General features: G+C 46.6%; 1 protein-coding gene across 1 annotated transcript in view; it reads left to right on the forward strand.

Moving 5' to 3' along the window:
• The window catches only part of SNX30 (sorting nexin family member 30), a 124,937-nt gene extending 111,648 nt beyond the window's left edge, over positions 1–13,289 (forward strand). Inside the window, 2 exon segments of the mRNA XM_007968393.3 lie at positions 2,487–2,639; positions 7,090–13,289. Of these exon segments, the coding sequence (XP_007966584.1) occupies positions 2,487–2,639; positions 7,090–7,149 (213 nt within the window). The 3' untranslated portion in view covers positions 7,150–13,289.
• Positions 13,290–16,177: the final 2,888 nt, after the last annotated feature.

Raw genomic sequence — 16,177 nt, forward strand, 5'->3', positions numbered from 1 at the left:
AGCCAAATATTTCCCAGACCGAGGCTCAGGCAGTCATAAAACCCACAACCGTGGTTTAGACCCTAATTTTTGTGGGTCAGTCAGAGTTCCTATCTCCAGAACAGACCTGGGAATCTTTAAACCTGGGAATCTTTCCTCTGTAAAAAGTCCTCTGATTCAGAGACCCCAGCTGGCCTCTTCTCCACGTGTCCCAGTGAGGTTCTTTCCAGGCCTTTCCATTTTCTTCCCACAGCAGAAGTTTCATTAAGCAAATAGGAAGTTGCTGATAAGCACCCTCACCCTGATGCAAATATGAACAGTGGCCAGGAGACAGGTAAGGGAACTGGCCTGTGCCTGTGGGAGGTGAAGCCAGCCAGAGACGCTGGCTCACTGGGCATCTTTCCATTGAGGCTGATTCCTGCAGTGACTCTGGAGAGGCAAGACCGGGATACTCTGGTTTTGATTTCCCTTTTTCCTGAGGTGACCAATAGTAATGGGTGGTCTTGGGAGGAGGCAGAAGAGACTTAAATCATGACATCAGAAGAAAAACTCAGTCTCTGACCTGGTACGGTGGCTCACACCTGTAATTCCAGTATTTTGGGAGACTGAGGTGGGAGGATTGCTGGAGGCCAGGAGTTCGAGACCAGCCTGGACAACACAGCACCACCACCACATCCTACTTATGGTAGAGATGGGCTTCTTGCTATGTTTCCCAGGCTGGTCTCAAATTCCTGACCTCCAGCGATCTTCTGCCTTGGCCTCCCAAAGTGCTGGAAGGCATGAACCACTGCACCTAGCCCAGTACTTTTTTTCCTTCTTCCAGAAGCTTACGTACTTTGAAGAAGGCCTCTTTCCCCGTCTTAACAGAAAAATTCCTTGCTTTTTAATTTCTTAAAGTGTCAGTTACCTCTTTCTCTCCAGCTTATCCTGGTTTCACCCATGTCTAGTTCCCCTGTCAGGCACATTCGAATTCGCTTGCCTTGGCTGTCTCTTCCCCGGCTCCTGTGTTCTACAGCCATCTCCACGTGGTCTGTGGAGAAGATGGCTGAGTACCCTGAAGGTGTCCAGCTCCCTCAGGCCTGTCTTTCTCATTGGCATCATTCTGGGTCTGCTCCTTGCCCATGAGGCCTGGGTATAAACCTCCTCGATCGGTGGAAATGGACTCCCAGTGGTGAGCCATGGCTTGGAGACAGTTTGGTTCATGGGCCCCAGCGCACCGAGCATACAAGGAAGACCTCACTTGTGGTTGGGATACATTTGGCAGATTGGGGGTTTGACCTAGCTTTGGGCATGTTGGCTCCCTGGCCACCATTAGGGCCCAGTGGGGTACTTGAGTTAGGAGAGAGAAGCCAGCTTTCGGAAGTGCTGCAGCCGCAAGGCCCACTGCAGCTGCACAGGATGGGTGAAACTCACCAAAGCAAAGTGAAAGTTGTGAAATTCCAAGTGACATAGTTCCCTTTTGAGAAAGTTTTGTAAACCTCTTTAAGAAAAACTTGAAATAGCCTGCTGTATATTTCTTCTTTGAATTTCAGATTTTTTTTTTTTTTTTTTGAGATGGAGTCTCGCTCTATTGCCCAGGCTGGAGTGCAGTGGCGCGATCTCGGCTCACTGCAAACTCTGCCTCCCGGGTTCACGCCATTCTCCTGCCTCAGCCTCCTGAGTAGCTGGGACTACAGTGCCCGCCACCATGCCCGGCTAATTTTTTTGTATTTTTCAGTAGAGACAGGGTTTCACTGTGTTAGCCAGGATGGTCTTGATCTCCTGACCTCGTGATCCGCCCACCTTGGCCTCCCAAAAGTTCTGGGATTACAGGCATGAGCCACCGCACCCAGCCTGAATTTCATATTTTTTTTTTTGACATGCATAAGTAACTTTCCTCCTATTTTCTCAGACTTCTCTAACTCTCCATTTTGAAATATCTGCTATTGGGAAAAGCATAAACAAGCCTCCAGTTTATTTATAATGTGGGGTTCAGAGGAGGCAGCTGGCCAGTGGTTGTCTTATTGCAATTCTCTGATTAATGAGGAAAGGCGTCATTAAGTGTCACAGCAATGGAATAGTTCATGTGATCTGGGAAAACCTACCTCTTTTCTAGTTCTAATATGGGACACAGGAAAATAACAGGGCAATGCAAATACTGCTGTGTATTTGCAAAGTCTGCACACACTTTCAAGTGTGGATGAGTAAATCCTAAAAGGAACCAAAGACATATGACTCTGACTTGCAGTGTTTCTTCTTCCTGTGTGTAAATGGGGGTGTCCCCCACGAGTCTCTGTTGTGTTTGGATGGGTTTGAAGATTCAGGTTAGGAAAGCCCCTTTTCAGAATTCCTCCTTAGACCTGAAAACCCAAGTCTTTGCTTCCAAATAAATGCCTCCAGAGGACAGAGCATGTTGATGGCATTTTAATGTAGGGCTTTAGCCTTTGACAAATGTGTGCTCAGAGGAGCTCAAGGCAAGAGATGCTAGTTCTGTGTGCGGGGCACCCATGTGTGCCTCCCTTTTCCAGGTGCCAGCGGACGTTGAGAAATGTCAAGATCGGATGGAGTGTTTCAATGCTGACCTGAAAGCTGACATGGAGAGGTGGCAGAACAACAAGAGGCAGGACTTCCGGCAGCTACTCATGGGGATGGCTGACAAGAACATCCAGTATTATGAGAAGGTAATGAGTGTGCCCAACAAGACTGGTTTCTAATGGCCGGAGCCTTTCACATGGGCCCACCAGAAATCCAGAAGCTGGGAATTCTGCTAGTCTCGTCTCCTTCCCTTATTTTAGCTGCTTAGTCTTGGCTCCTGCCTCATGCCCTTGCCCGGCCGTGTGGCTGCAGTGCTGGGTTTGGCAGCAGAGGGGGTGCTCACAGGGGTTTCCCTTGCACATGCGGCTGGGGAAGCAGCCCACTGGTCTTCCGTGCTCTCTGGGCCTGCGCTGGTTGCTTCCCAGAGCCAGACAGCCTTTCAGCACAGGCATGCTGCCACCGAATGGAGGCTTTGGGGTTATTTTACTCTGTGTTGGGGTTCTGTACACAGGGGCCCTTCACTTTGATTGTGCAGTGAACCCCTTTGGTCATCTGGTGAAGCCTATAGATCCCTCATCAAAATACTGTTCACTTGTTTTTTAAATGGACTTCAAAATGTTGATTTTAAATACCTAAAATAAAGGGATATAGGATTACAAAGGAAAGCAATTCTATTAAAAAGTTTTACTCATGGATCCCCTTGACGTGTGGACCCCAGGTTAAGCACCGCACACACACACACACCCCCCCCACATATCACACCCCACAAACACACCCCCACACATACACACCACACACACATATACCCCACACACACCACACACACACCCCCACACACATCCCACACACCCCCCACACATACACCCCACATACACACACACCCCACACATACACCCCACACCCACACACCACACCCACACACCACACACACCCCACACACACCCCCACACACACCCCACACACAACCCCCACACACGCCACACTACACACACATGGAGATTTATCAGGCTACAGTCCAGTCCCCTCAGTCAAGGTTTGCTTGATTCATATATCCAGCAAACCAATGCGAGGCCAGGTGCAGTGGCTCACGCCTGTAATCCCAGCATTTTGAGAGTCCGAGGTGAGAGGATCACTTGAGCCCAGGAGTTCAAGACCAGCCTAGGCAGTGTAGTGGGACTCTGTCTCTACAAAAGATACAAAATGAGCCAGGCATGGTGGCGTATGCCTGTAGTTCCAGCTACTCCAGAGGCTGTGGTGGGAGGATGGCTTGAGCCAGGAGTTCAAGGCTACAGTGAGCCATGATTGTGCACTACGGCACTCCAACCTGGGTAACAGTTTTTGACCCTATATCGCGCTATACATACATACATATGTGTGTGTGTATATGTTTATGTGTGTATGTGTGTGTGTATATATATATTGTGACAGGGTCACAAACTCTGTTACCCAGGTTGGAGTGTAGTAGTGCATTCTGTTACCCAGAGTTCCTTTTTTCCGTAACTCCCACACCTTCCCTCCGCTGTTCAGCGGCCTTCCCGCTACTACAAAACCAACTATGTCAAATGTCTCCATCGCTCCCCTTGGTAATTAATCCCAGCATTCCTAAAGTCCTGGTCCCGGGAGGACCCAACCCTGGTCTTAAGTACATGTTTATCTGTCTTCCCACTATATCACAGGCAGGGCCACCGTCTTGTGGCCTGGTACTGCTTCTATACATATTTAACAAATGCTTTTTGTGCACTTGCTGTGTGCAAGGAGCAATGTGTACCAAATTGATAAACAGCAGGATTCCTGCCCTGTGGGGAGGGTATGTGTTCATCAGAGGAGCCCACAGCTTCAGAGTGAGATAAGGGAAAGAACGGGAAACTGGGGGAGAAAATACCAGGGGGCATAATGCAGACTAAGGGTGGGAGGGGCGGGTGGAGTGGGCAGGAAAGGCCAGTCTGAGGAAATAACATTTCATCCAAGTCTCAGAGACAGAGGCTTGGAGAACATATATTCCAGGTAAAGAAGACAACATACGCAAGGTCCCTGGGATAGGAAAGAGTTTGGTACATTTGAGGACCAAATAGAAAACTGGTATGGCCTTGGTTTCTCATGGCTGACATACAAAGTCCATTGCAGATCGGAAGTGATGGCCTAGGGAGAGAGCAGGACCTGGAATGCCACAGACCCCAGACCATCTTCTGTATATAAGGTGGGCTTCTGAGTTTAGCTTCCTCTCTAACCTCAGAGTCACCAAGGAGGAATCAGGGAGCAATTTCACCACTCCTCTTTCTGGCTTGACCTAGGATGCCTGTCTCCTCCTCCCTCCTCAGAACTTATGCCACCTCCTCAGAATTCCTTCCATCTCCTCAGAATTCCTCCCACCTCCTCAAAATTCGTCCCACCTCCTCAGAACTCCTCCCCCTTATCAGAACTCCTCCTCCCTCCTCAGAACTCCTCTCACCTTCTCAGAATTCCTTCTGCCTCCTCAGAACTCCTCCCACCTCAGAATTCCTCCTCCCTCCTCAGAACTCCTCCCACCTCCTCAGAACTCCTCCCACCTCCTCAGAATTCCTCCCACCTCCTCAAAACTCCTCCCCCCTCCTCAGAACTTCTCCCACCTTAGGATTCCTCCTCCCTCCTCAGAACTTCTCCCACCTTAGGATTCCTCCTCCCTTCTCAGAACTCCTCCTACCTCAGGATTCCTCCTCCCCCCCTCAGAATTCCTCCCCACTCCTCAGAATTCCTTCTCACTCCTCAGAACTCCCACCTCCTCAGCATTCTTCCTTCTTCCTCAGAACTCCTGCCACCTCTTCAGAATTCCTCCTCCCTCCTCAGAACTCCTTTCACCTCCTCAGAACTCCTCCCCACTCCTCAGAATTCCTTCTCACTCCTCAGAACTCCCACCTCCTCAGCATTCTTCCTTCTTCCTCAGAACTCCTCCCACCTCTTCAGAATTCCTCCTCCCTCCTCAGAACTCCTTTCACCTCCTCAGAACTCCTCCCACCTCCTCAGAATTCCTCCCACCTCTTCAGAATTCTCCCACCTCCTCAGAACTCCTGCTACCTCCTCAGGATTCCTCCTCTCTCCTCAGGATTCCTCCTCTCTCCTCAGAACTCCTCCCACCTCCTCAGAATTCCTCCTCCCTCCTCCTCCAAACTCCTCCTACCTCCTCAGAATTCCTCCTCCTTCCTCAGAACTCCTCCCCGCTCCTCAGAACTCCTCCTCCCTCCTCAGAACTCCTCTCACCTCAGAATTTCTCCTGCCTCCTCAGATTCCTCCTCCCTCCTCAGAACTCCTCCCACCTCCTCAGAATTCCTCCTCCCCCCTCAGAACTCCTCCTACCTCAGTATTCCTCCTCCCTCCTCAGAACAACTCCTCCTTCCTCAGAACTCCTCCCACCTCCTCAGAATTCCTCCTGCCTCCTCAGGATTCCTCTTCCCTCCTCAGAACTCCTCCTGCCCGCTCCTCAGAACTCCTTTTACCTTCTCACAATTCCTCCCACCTCTTCAGAACTCCTGCGCCTCACAACCTCTCCTATCCCCTCAGAACTCCTCCCCACCTCTTCAGAACCTCTCCCCACCTCCCCCAAACCCCTCCTGCCTTCTCAGAACCCCTCTCCACTTCCCCAAAACTCCTCCCACCTCCTCAGAACTCCTTCCTAAATGACTCAGTACAAAGTCCTCCTTCAACCCTGGGCTGCTACTTAAAAGCCTTATGTGATTCACCTGCCCTCTTTATGCAAGAGACTTTCCAAAGGGAGAATCATTTCTGCTCTCAGAGGACAATGCCAGAGTGTTCTGAGTTCTTGGCCTTTCACAAGGATCTGGTATGAAAAGAGGTTGGTGTAGTGGAGAGAGCATCAGCGGGGGAATCATGAGCTCTGCTATGGACAAGCTGTGTGTCTGGGCCAGTTATTTAACCTGAGTCTTGTCTTCCCCATCCATGAAATCAGTGTGTATGTGTCAAGTAATAATTCTCCTTCATAGAGGAGCTGTGAGGACTGGTGATAACTAATGTAAAGTATGTCACCATGTTTGGACATAATAAAACTCAATAAACACTGGCTTCCCTCTTCCTGTTCCCTTTTGGGAAATTCAGGTGTGGCCCAAACAAGCAAACTTGAGGTTGGTGAGAAAGAGTGGGCTTTCACCTGCTCCGATGCAGGTGGCTGGCCTGCTCCAACTATGATTTCCATCCTGCACAAGCGCCACCCACACCTGGAGCAGTGTCTCCATCCCTGCCGAGGTCCTAGGGCCTCTTCAGGGGTTTCCTGCTTGGGCTCTTTTCTGCTTTTTTGAAAGGAAAAGAATTTCCTCCATCGAATCCATTTCCATTCACTGGATATGAGCTTTACAGACCAGCATGAATGCATTTAAACCTTGCAGAGATATTGCTGTCTTTCATAAAGATGGGGTGACACATTCCAAACAAACACTTGTTACCTCCCTGTTTGTAATAGTTATGGAGGATACATGCAGGCATCGTTAGACAAAGGTGACCCAGTGGGATCCACAGTGAAAGGGTAGATCCGAGCAGAATTGAGAAGCTGACCCAAAATCAGAAACTCAAAGCTGATACTGTGTGTGTGTGTGTGTGTTGTCGTTCCAGTGCCTCATGGCGTGGGAGTCGATTATTCCACTACTGCAGGAGAAACAAGAGGCCAAGTAAGTTCCTTCTTGGGACGGAGACTCTTCTACCTACACAGGGCCTGGCACCCCATACCGGAATGTTCCTGCAGTGCCAGAGATGCAGCGCTGGGAAAACAACCACAGAAACATCTCTCCTTTGTGTATTTTTCCCTCCCCCACCTTTCACCCCACAGTGGTTTTCAATTAGTATTTATTCCATGGTGGAGTCTGTGAGGCTGGAATCGTCTCTCAGCAAGAGCAGCATACCTCTGTGTTATGAAGGCACCTGTTCAGTGAAGCACTACGAAAATTTGAAACCAAGGGACAAGACAACCTGCAGCTGACGCTCTGGCATTTCATGACAATTTCCTCTTTAGGGACAGCTGAGTTGTCTGTTGTGGGAGAGAACCCGGGGCCTGCTTTTCAAGGATGAGGAGGAGGCAGGAACAGAAGGCAGCTGTTGCTTTCTGCGGAAACCTGGCGCCTCTGGAATTGGCCTCTGTGAGCATTGACGCGTCTTGGCCTAGGAGACGTTGGTGCCTCCCTGGCAAGTCCTTAACGTACAATGACCTGTAGCTGTGAGTGTGGCCTGCTGCCTGCTTGTGATGAGTCTTACTGTTTCTGTTTCACATAGGGACATTTAAATCAGTGTCAGTGTGCGTCCATGCTTGAGAGTGAGCAAGCTAGCGTCCTTGTCCTCCTGCGATGCCTTTGGGAAGCTCAGGGTAATGCTCCCCAAGCTTGTTTCTGACACTAGAATGCAATCGATTGGAAACTTCTTCTGTAAAATGAAAAAAAAAAAATGCTTTTTTTTTTCTTTTTTCTGTGAAAGTCTTACAGTGTTTTGCTTGTTCACTGTCATCAGAGCAGGGATTAGACCTGTTAGGAAATATGTATTGTCTTGAAGTCAGAGTAGCTCCCCCATTGTTGAGATCAGTGGGCATATACCAAGCTCCACACTCAGCGTCAGCTTTGTGCAATTTGCCTTTACCTCACCAAAAATACCTACTTTAATATTTCCTCCTGTGTCCACTGAATGTCTGGGCAAGCTTTTGGTGAGGGGGCTGGTATGTCGTGTTGTTATGATACAGTCGAAATTTATCAACGCAGTGTGAATGTTCTACATAAAGTGCTTTAACCCTTAACATTTCCTGGTCAGGAAGGAAACTCAGTACCTGGAGGTCTTGAAAATGACAAATACAACAGCGAGCCCTTTGTTTCCAGCTAAGCTAAAGTCTCCTCAGTGTGCAGCCAGATTCCTGGGGACTGCTGACTGTGGTTCCAGGCTACATTTCAGACGATGACCAGGTTTACTTTTCAGATCACAAAGCAGTCACCAAGGATCTAGCTTCCAACCCTTTTTTTTTTTTCCTGCTGAAATGAAGCTACATGTCATGTTTGTGTTCTTTCATCCGTGGCTCATCCCTGTAAAACTACGAATCTGAGCCTCAAATAAGCGGTAGTTTTTTTCGTTTGTTTGTTTTGTTTTTAATGAAACAGCTGTGTTAAGATGCTGCTTCAGATGCAAGTTCACCTGGAAATACTGGTCAGCGGGCAGCATGTCAAGGTCACTTAAGCCCACTTTTAACTGCAGGTCATCCTCGCATCGGCCAAGGCTGTGGTGCTGTTGATGCCACAGCTGGACAGCATAGGACAGCTTGGTTCTGTTTCATTGTGTTTGACAATGTTGCAGTTTAAATGATAATGTTTAAATCAATTGGTACTTGTCTGTACTGTTAAACCCTATTTGTGCCATTCTCAAGTCCTTTGATGTGAATTTTCGGTTTGGTATAGTTAGAAATGACTCATTGATGTGGAAGGGTAAGAACAACCCATGTACCCCCGAGTGATTCTGTGCTTCATTCTACCTCTAAGCCATCGTGTTGGCGTGGGTATGGACGCCTGGGTCTGACCTGACACTGTGCTGGGAGAATCAGGGTGTATGTCTAATGGCAAGTTGACAGCCCTCTGTTGATATTTGGCAGAAGATGCCAGACCAGCCCAGCAGCAAATGCTCATCTTTGGGAACATAGGAAGCTCTGCCTTGGGGAAGGTATGCTTTATGTGCAGTGTAATGAATGCTTGGAAAAAACTGGAGTTACAGGAAAATGAAATCTGACTGTCTGCTAGTTGCCAAAGCCCGGAAACATTCCTGTGTAATGGTTAGTTGGGAAAGAAGGCAGCACTTGAAAAAAATTCATCAGGTTCCTCACTGGGAGATGTGGGAAGGGGCGTGGGATGCACACGGTCACTCCCTCTCCTAGTGAGAGGCAGATGGCTGCCTCTGAAGGGAGGCGGGGACCGTGGGATTTGGTCTTGCTCTGTTTGGTCCCCATGTGATGCCCTGTGCTGTGAGACATCAGAAAGATCTGGAACAAGGCAAACTTTCTGTCCTCCTGGCATGTTATTGATGGCAAAGCCAGGAAGTCCAGTGTACATTACAGATTTTCTGGGAGAAATAGTCCTTCTGAAGAAAGGATTCCTTCCCAACCTCCAGGCTGGTGCTTCATGAGGTGAGGAGCTGGCCCAGAAGGAAGGGTATGGTAGGTGGTGAAGCAGGCTCCCCCAGGCCTCTGAGGGCCAGCAGCCCCAACCATTTGCCTCTTCGTTTTGATCAAACACACAGGAGATATTCCCTAGAAGTGTCACACGGAGGCTTCTGTGCCAAAGACTGCCTTGTAGAGGTTTCATCACCCCACCCTTCTTGGCTCCACAAAATTGTGGTCCTGAGATCGCCACTCCTCTCTTAAATATTTATTATTCGTATTTTTTACTTTACCTCAAGCAGACAGACGTAGGTTTTGAGGTTTGAATACATGGCAGTGGAATGCAAGGCCCTCCCTAGCAGCTGCCCCAGGCCTGGGAAGTGATAGATTGCATTCGCCTGGGTTAAAAATCCAGAGGAAGACAGAAGAGAGGAGTCCTAGGAACTGGTTAGATTTTAGAGATGCAAGTGATGTTTAAGAGAGCCTTGTGATTTGTAGCAAGCATGGGCACTGCTTTTTCTTACTAATGTGGTAGATCTACACGGACATTCTAGGCTGTTCTGCTCAGAGCAAGGAACCACTACTCCTCAATGGGGAGGGAACATACCACCCAACCAGGCTTAGCGTTGGGTTTTATCCTTTAATAGAAGTTTTATAATGATTCCTGTTCAACTTAAAGTGTGATTATGGAGATGACTGGCTCCATATTTCACCATGTCGTTCCTTCAACTCGCCAGACACCTTTCGTTAGCTGAAATAAACCGGCATGACCTGGAGATCATGGTGACTGTAAGCTAAGTCTGTTTTCATGCCAGATTTCAGCCCCACCCGGAGTGTGTTCTAGACGTTGTTGATTTGAATGGTTTTCTCAGTTACCACTCCACATGGGGACGTTGAATGAAGGCACACCGGCTGCTCACTTTGTGTGAGGCTGCCTTTTGTGATCAAATGACAGGAAGTTCTGCTTTAAAGGAGGGCACGATGACCATGTGGCAGTCTGCAAGTGGAATTTCTCTCTTGGGATGGCAGCCCAAGGAACATCCAGAGTTTGTGTGACTTGGTCCTGCCATTGTTAGCTTTAAAATCACAGGCATCGGGCTCTGTTTTGACACCATTTGTTGGACTGTGGGACAGTTATTCTTTACAGTCTATCTTGAGCTGGTGAGAGAGGAGGAAGAGGGAAGTCAAGAGCAACCTCCAAGGCCTGTGTTGGCCTCTTCTGCTTGGGTCTTGGGGTGGGTTAGAACTGGGTTCCAGTGTGGCCAGATGGGTTGCTGGTTGCACTGAGGGGTGATTCCTCTCAGAAGATGGGCTGCCTGTGGTCAGGACAGGCCACACCAATCTGGACTCCACCTTCCCAGACACCTACTTTAAGGACCTGTGGAAACTGGGTGATCCAATTATAGGGCTGGGGCAACCCTGCTTTGGCCACCTTCATTTACAAACTTAGGTTGAGAGTTTGGATTTCCTGTCTCACTTCCAAAAGCCTTCAAGATGGCAGCAGATGGACACACCCTCATTTCTTATGTCTTCTCTGTCAGATGGCAGGAGGCATTTATCAGTAAATTTGAGGAGAATGTTCTCTCCTGGGCCAGCCTCACAGCTTGCATTGGGTGTGTTGGAATTGTTCTCTTCTGCCTTGTGATTTTTTCAACTCAGTGAATAAACCAGGAATCCAATTTTTCACCAACCCACCCTGTAGATTGTCAGCTTTTTGTTTGAGGGATGCCTGGTCTCCTCACAGTTACATGTATCAGAGTGTGTGTAAGTTGTCTGTGTTGGAAAGGTTGGGGTGGGGGCTCTGTTGCAGGGGGTTAGTCTGTTCTTTCTTCATCATAAATTTGAGATGCATCCCAAGTATGACTGTCTAACCCTTTCTATGTGGCAGAAAAATATGTTTTCCAGGTAGTTTTTACTACTATAGATAGTCTGTAAATAAGTGCTTTGAAGAAAATAACAAACCAATAAGATATTTGTCTCCTATATAAACATTCTGTGTATTTAGCACGTGAAAACCAACAAATCCAGAATTTAAAAAAATGCCACAGACTGTTAAAAGCCCAACTCTACTTTTTTGAGAATTTGTCCTTACCTACTAATATGCCTTATTCTTCTTCAACTAGTGTTTTAAAAGTCCTGGGTAGAAAGAGTTTTAGAAATGTCATCAGTTGTTCAGCTTCAATAATATGGAGATCTAACATAGTCGGTCCTCAGGCCCCCTAAAGAAACAAGCAAGAAAGTGAGGGCCGTCACTAGGGTTGGCTTTGGGGAGGGGAAAACTAAGTACTGCTTTTGCCAAATAGTATTTTTGATAATGTAAGGAAACACAGGGACCACAAAACCTTTTTTTTTTTTTTTTTTTTTTTAAAGTGTGAAAGATTAGTGCCTTTTGGCATACTATTGATTTTAGAGGATATAGTATCGGCAGCGACAAATCATGTAGAAACAAAGAATTCTATAGATGACAGCAATATTAAATGTTACTCCTGATTCTGCAGAACAGCTTTTGAAGATACTGGGGCGGGTGGGGTATCTTCAAGCCTCAGAGCAGCTTGTTTCAGATAGAAATTCTCCATGGGTTGAAATGCCAAAAACAGAAAACATGATGTTGACTCACATAATTTAGTCCATTTTAGCAGAGCCTTTAGTGTTAGTACCAGTGGTGAGGAGAATTGTATATTCTCTGTCAGCAGCAGCACCCCCGCATCAGGTGGTTCTGGGCTCTCTGTAGGCTGGTCCTAGTAGGTGACACCCAGCAACACCCCTGTTGGACAGGATTGTTCACAGTCTTAGACCAACACTTCAGTCAGAAATGATACTGGGAGTAGGAAAGGAAAATCACTTTTTTTCCTCCATGTGGAAATGAGGAGAGAGGAAAGTGGATTGCAAACCGAAATGTGAGTCAGTGTGATGAAGCAGTAGCTCTGTCATCTGGGCCTTCATCCAATAACAAACCAGCATCTCTTAACGGCGCTTTTGGCCCCTGAAGTTTGGGTCCTGTCTGGTGGATTCCCTGTCCATTGTGTTTTCTGTATGCCTGTTCCCTTCATCGCTGTGAGTTAGGAGTGCATTCAGAGATGACGTTCATCTGATATATTCCTGTGAAATAAACTGCCAGCAAACTTTCTAACTTGAATTTTAACTGTTAAAGAAGAGATTAAAAACTTTGGCTTTGGACATGTCCACATTATGGACTGTTATTTCTTATTTTTAAGAGTCATTCTTTACGTTGAAAATTTTAAAATAAAAACCTTCTGAGGTTTTGATGAAGTCCACCATGTAAATGTTACCTTCTCTCCATGCTGCCATTATGCCAAAACAAAAGCTGTGAAAAAAAAAAGTGGTTGAGAGTGTGTGTTGATGAGCAAGTGATTTATTTACAGATGGAAGTCTTTGTTTCATGAAGCTACCAAACTTTAAAGAGAATGTCACCCTTCTTTTTGTTGTGGAAACCAGAGATTGTAAAATGGAAAGAGTCTTTTTTTGTTGACTTTTTGATGCTGGCACGAGGTTTTTGTCCACTTTTTTCATATATCTGTGTATAAAAAATTGTTGTTTACTATGGAATTAGTATTACATTTTGAGGTAAACAAAAGAATTTGTATTGCTTGATAAATATTAGCTTGTAAATTTAAAGTTTCTTTACTTCAATTAACTTAAAGGACCAATAAACCCATAAAAGATGCTTTCTTTATCTTGAGTCATGTGGTCATTTGTACCTTTCTGTAAGGCAGAAAAACATGTGTGCCTGTTTTTTTCTTCTTTTCTCTTTACACATTATCAGTTTGCCTGTAAGAATCAAGACATACAGAGCGACAGGAGAAAATATATGTAATTGAACTATTTGTGTTCTTCTTCACTTCTTTATAGGCCCAATTTACCCTCAATTTACCCTCTTCTACATCTTCCACATCAGCACCAATCTGGGGAGATGAAGAAACTTCCTAATGTAGTAGCCATCATGATTGGCAGGCAGGCTGACAGCTAGCCGAGGTATTTACTACATGAAAGATTTCTGCATTATCCCATAGCAAAGCACAGCATTATATTCTGGGTCAGGGCCAGTTGACCTGATGATGGTAATGCATTGAACTTGAGTATACTTAAAATGGTGCTCAACTTGACTTACTGATAGCAGACATCATTAATCTAAGACTGCAGTGATACAAAATAAGGCAGCAAGGTGAATCAGACGTGGATCGTGGATCAAATCTCAGCTTTTCCACTTACTAGCTATGTGGCTGTAGGCAAGTCACACTTGGCTGAACCTTTAGTACTATGATCTTTGAGATGAAAACAAGACTTCCATGTGGGGTTGTCGATAGGACTGGCAATATGGTATACAAAGCACTTAAATGTCAGGCAGGTTCTCACTGTGATAGCCCCTTTCTAAAGACTTCCTAATTTAAATATTAAGGCTACTAGGGTATTATCCTTAAATATTAAGGATATGGCCAATTTAAATATTAAGGATAATCTTTCCTATATGTTTTGCCAGTTTTTTTGTTTAATAGGATATTCCTTTTTCTTTTTTCTTTTGCTTTGTCACAGAGGCTGGAGTGCAGTGGCATGATCTCAGCTCACTGCAACCTCTGCTTCCCGGGCTCAAGCAGTGACCCCACCTCAGTCTCCTGAGTAGCTGGGACTACAGGTGCACGCCACCATGCCCGGCTAATTTTTTGTATTTTTCGCAGAGATGGAGTTTTGTCATGTTGCCCAGGCTGGTCATGAACTCCTGAGCTCAAGTGATTCACTTGCCTTGGCGTCCCAAAGTGCTGGGGTTACAGTCATGAGCCACTGTGCCTGGCCCTGTTTTCTTTTTAAGAAGATGATGGAAATAGAATACTGTAGGACTGTGTCAGACTGAAGGCCTGGAGAATGGAGAGGAATAGAAGACAAAAGCCATGGCAAGAAGTGATAAAGGGAGGTGAAAATAGCTGATTTAGGAGACTCTTAGAGGGGAGGGGAATGGACCGGAGATGACTGGGAGATTGCCAGCCTGGGATTTGGAGGTGATGCCATTAGCTAAAATCAGAAGAGAAAGACAAAAGATGGAGACTGGGCGTGGTGGCTCATGCCTGTAACCCCAGCACTTTGGGAGTCCACAGCAGGAGATCACTTGAGCCCAAGAGTTCAAGATCAGCCTGAGCAACATAGACCCTGTCTCTACAAAAATTAAAGATCAAAAAAGATGGAATGAGCTTAGGTGGTGGGGTGTGAGAAGGAAAACTTGGTTTGGCTTTAGATTTGAGGAAATCCAGGTAGAGATGTTGACTTGGCTGTTGGAAATGAAGTTCTTGAGTCCATGGGAGTGGACTAGATTGCATGGGAAGAGAACCAAGGACGGGACCTTGGGGGTCTCAAGAATTAAGGATACAGGCAGGGCGCAATGGCTCATGCCTGTAATCCCAGCACTTTGGGAGGTCGAGGCAGGTGGATCACTTGAAGCCAGGAGTTTGAGACCAGCCTGGCCAATATGGCGAAACCCTGTCTCTACCAAAAATACAAAAATTAGCCAGACATGGTGGTGCGTGCTTGTAATCCCAGCTACTCAGGTGGCTGAGGCAGGAGAATCACTTGAACTCGGGAGGCGGAGGTTGCAGTGAGCTGAGATCGTGCCACTGCATTCCAGCCTGGGCAACAGAGTAAGACTGTCTTAAAAAAAAAAAAAATTAAGGATGCAGGGAGAGGAGGAGGACTCAGGGAAAATTCTTGAGAAAAAATCAGGCCCCATAGGTGAGAATGGTAATTCTTCAATGAGGACTTGTGAGACACCAATTGTTGAGCCCCAGTCCTAGAATTTGACTTGGGTGAGACCCCAGAATTTTCATTTCTAACCAGTTCCCAGGTGATGCTGTTGCTGCTGGTCCAAGAACCACTGGGTGAGAACATCTGTTAGAAGAAATGGTGACGCTGGGAAAGCTGACAAGGTTTGAAACTCCTACCCTGGTGACAGGTGGGGTTGAAAAGGAGCCAATACTTGGGTTTTGAGAGCTCAGCTCAGGTTAAAAAACACAAGTTTATAGCAGGGTCAATGTGGACAAGGAAGGACATTTCTCTAAGCAGTAAGAGGCTTCTCAGGAGTAGGGAGAATTGGATTCATTCAGGCTGAGGAGCTGGTCAGAGGCTGCAGTAAAAGGTAAGGAGTTGGGGAATGAGCATATTGATGAGTAAGGTTGGAGAGGCTGAACACGATATTGACTTCATCTTTCCCATCCTATCTGCTCTGCTCATATTGCCAGACTCTGGGAGAGGGGGTGCTACCTTTTTCCTAGTAGCCTGAGCCCCAAATCTGAGTCATTCTGGCCTCCATCTACCTCACCCTGTGGCATCCATCCATTAACCAACTCCTGTAGCCTCTAGCTCCCAAATATTTTTCCATGTCTATCTACTTTTCTCCATGTTTATAGCTTCTTACCCTACGTCTGCTATCATTTTTAATTTTATTTATTATTTATTTATTTATTTATTTATTTTTTAGAGACAGTCTTGCTGTCTCACCCAGGGAGGGGTATAGTGTCCTAATCTTAGCTCACTGCAGCCTTGAACTCTTGGGCTCAAGCAATCCTGTCATTTTAGCCT

The sequence above is a fragment of the Chlorocebus sabaeus genome, chromosome 12, assembly GCF_047675955.1.
Source record: "Chlorocebus sabaeus isolate Y175 chromosome 12, mChlSab1.0.hap1, whole genome shotgun sequence".
Classification (NCBI taxonomy): Eukaryota; Metazoa; Chordata; class Mammalia; order Primates; family Cercopithecidae; genus Chlorocebus; species Chlorocebus sabaeus.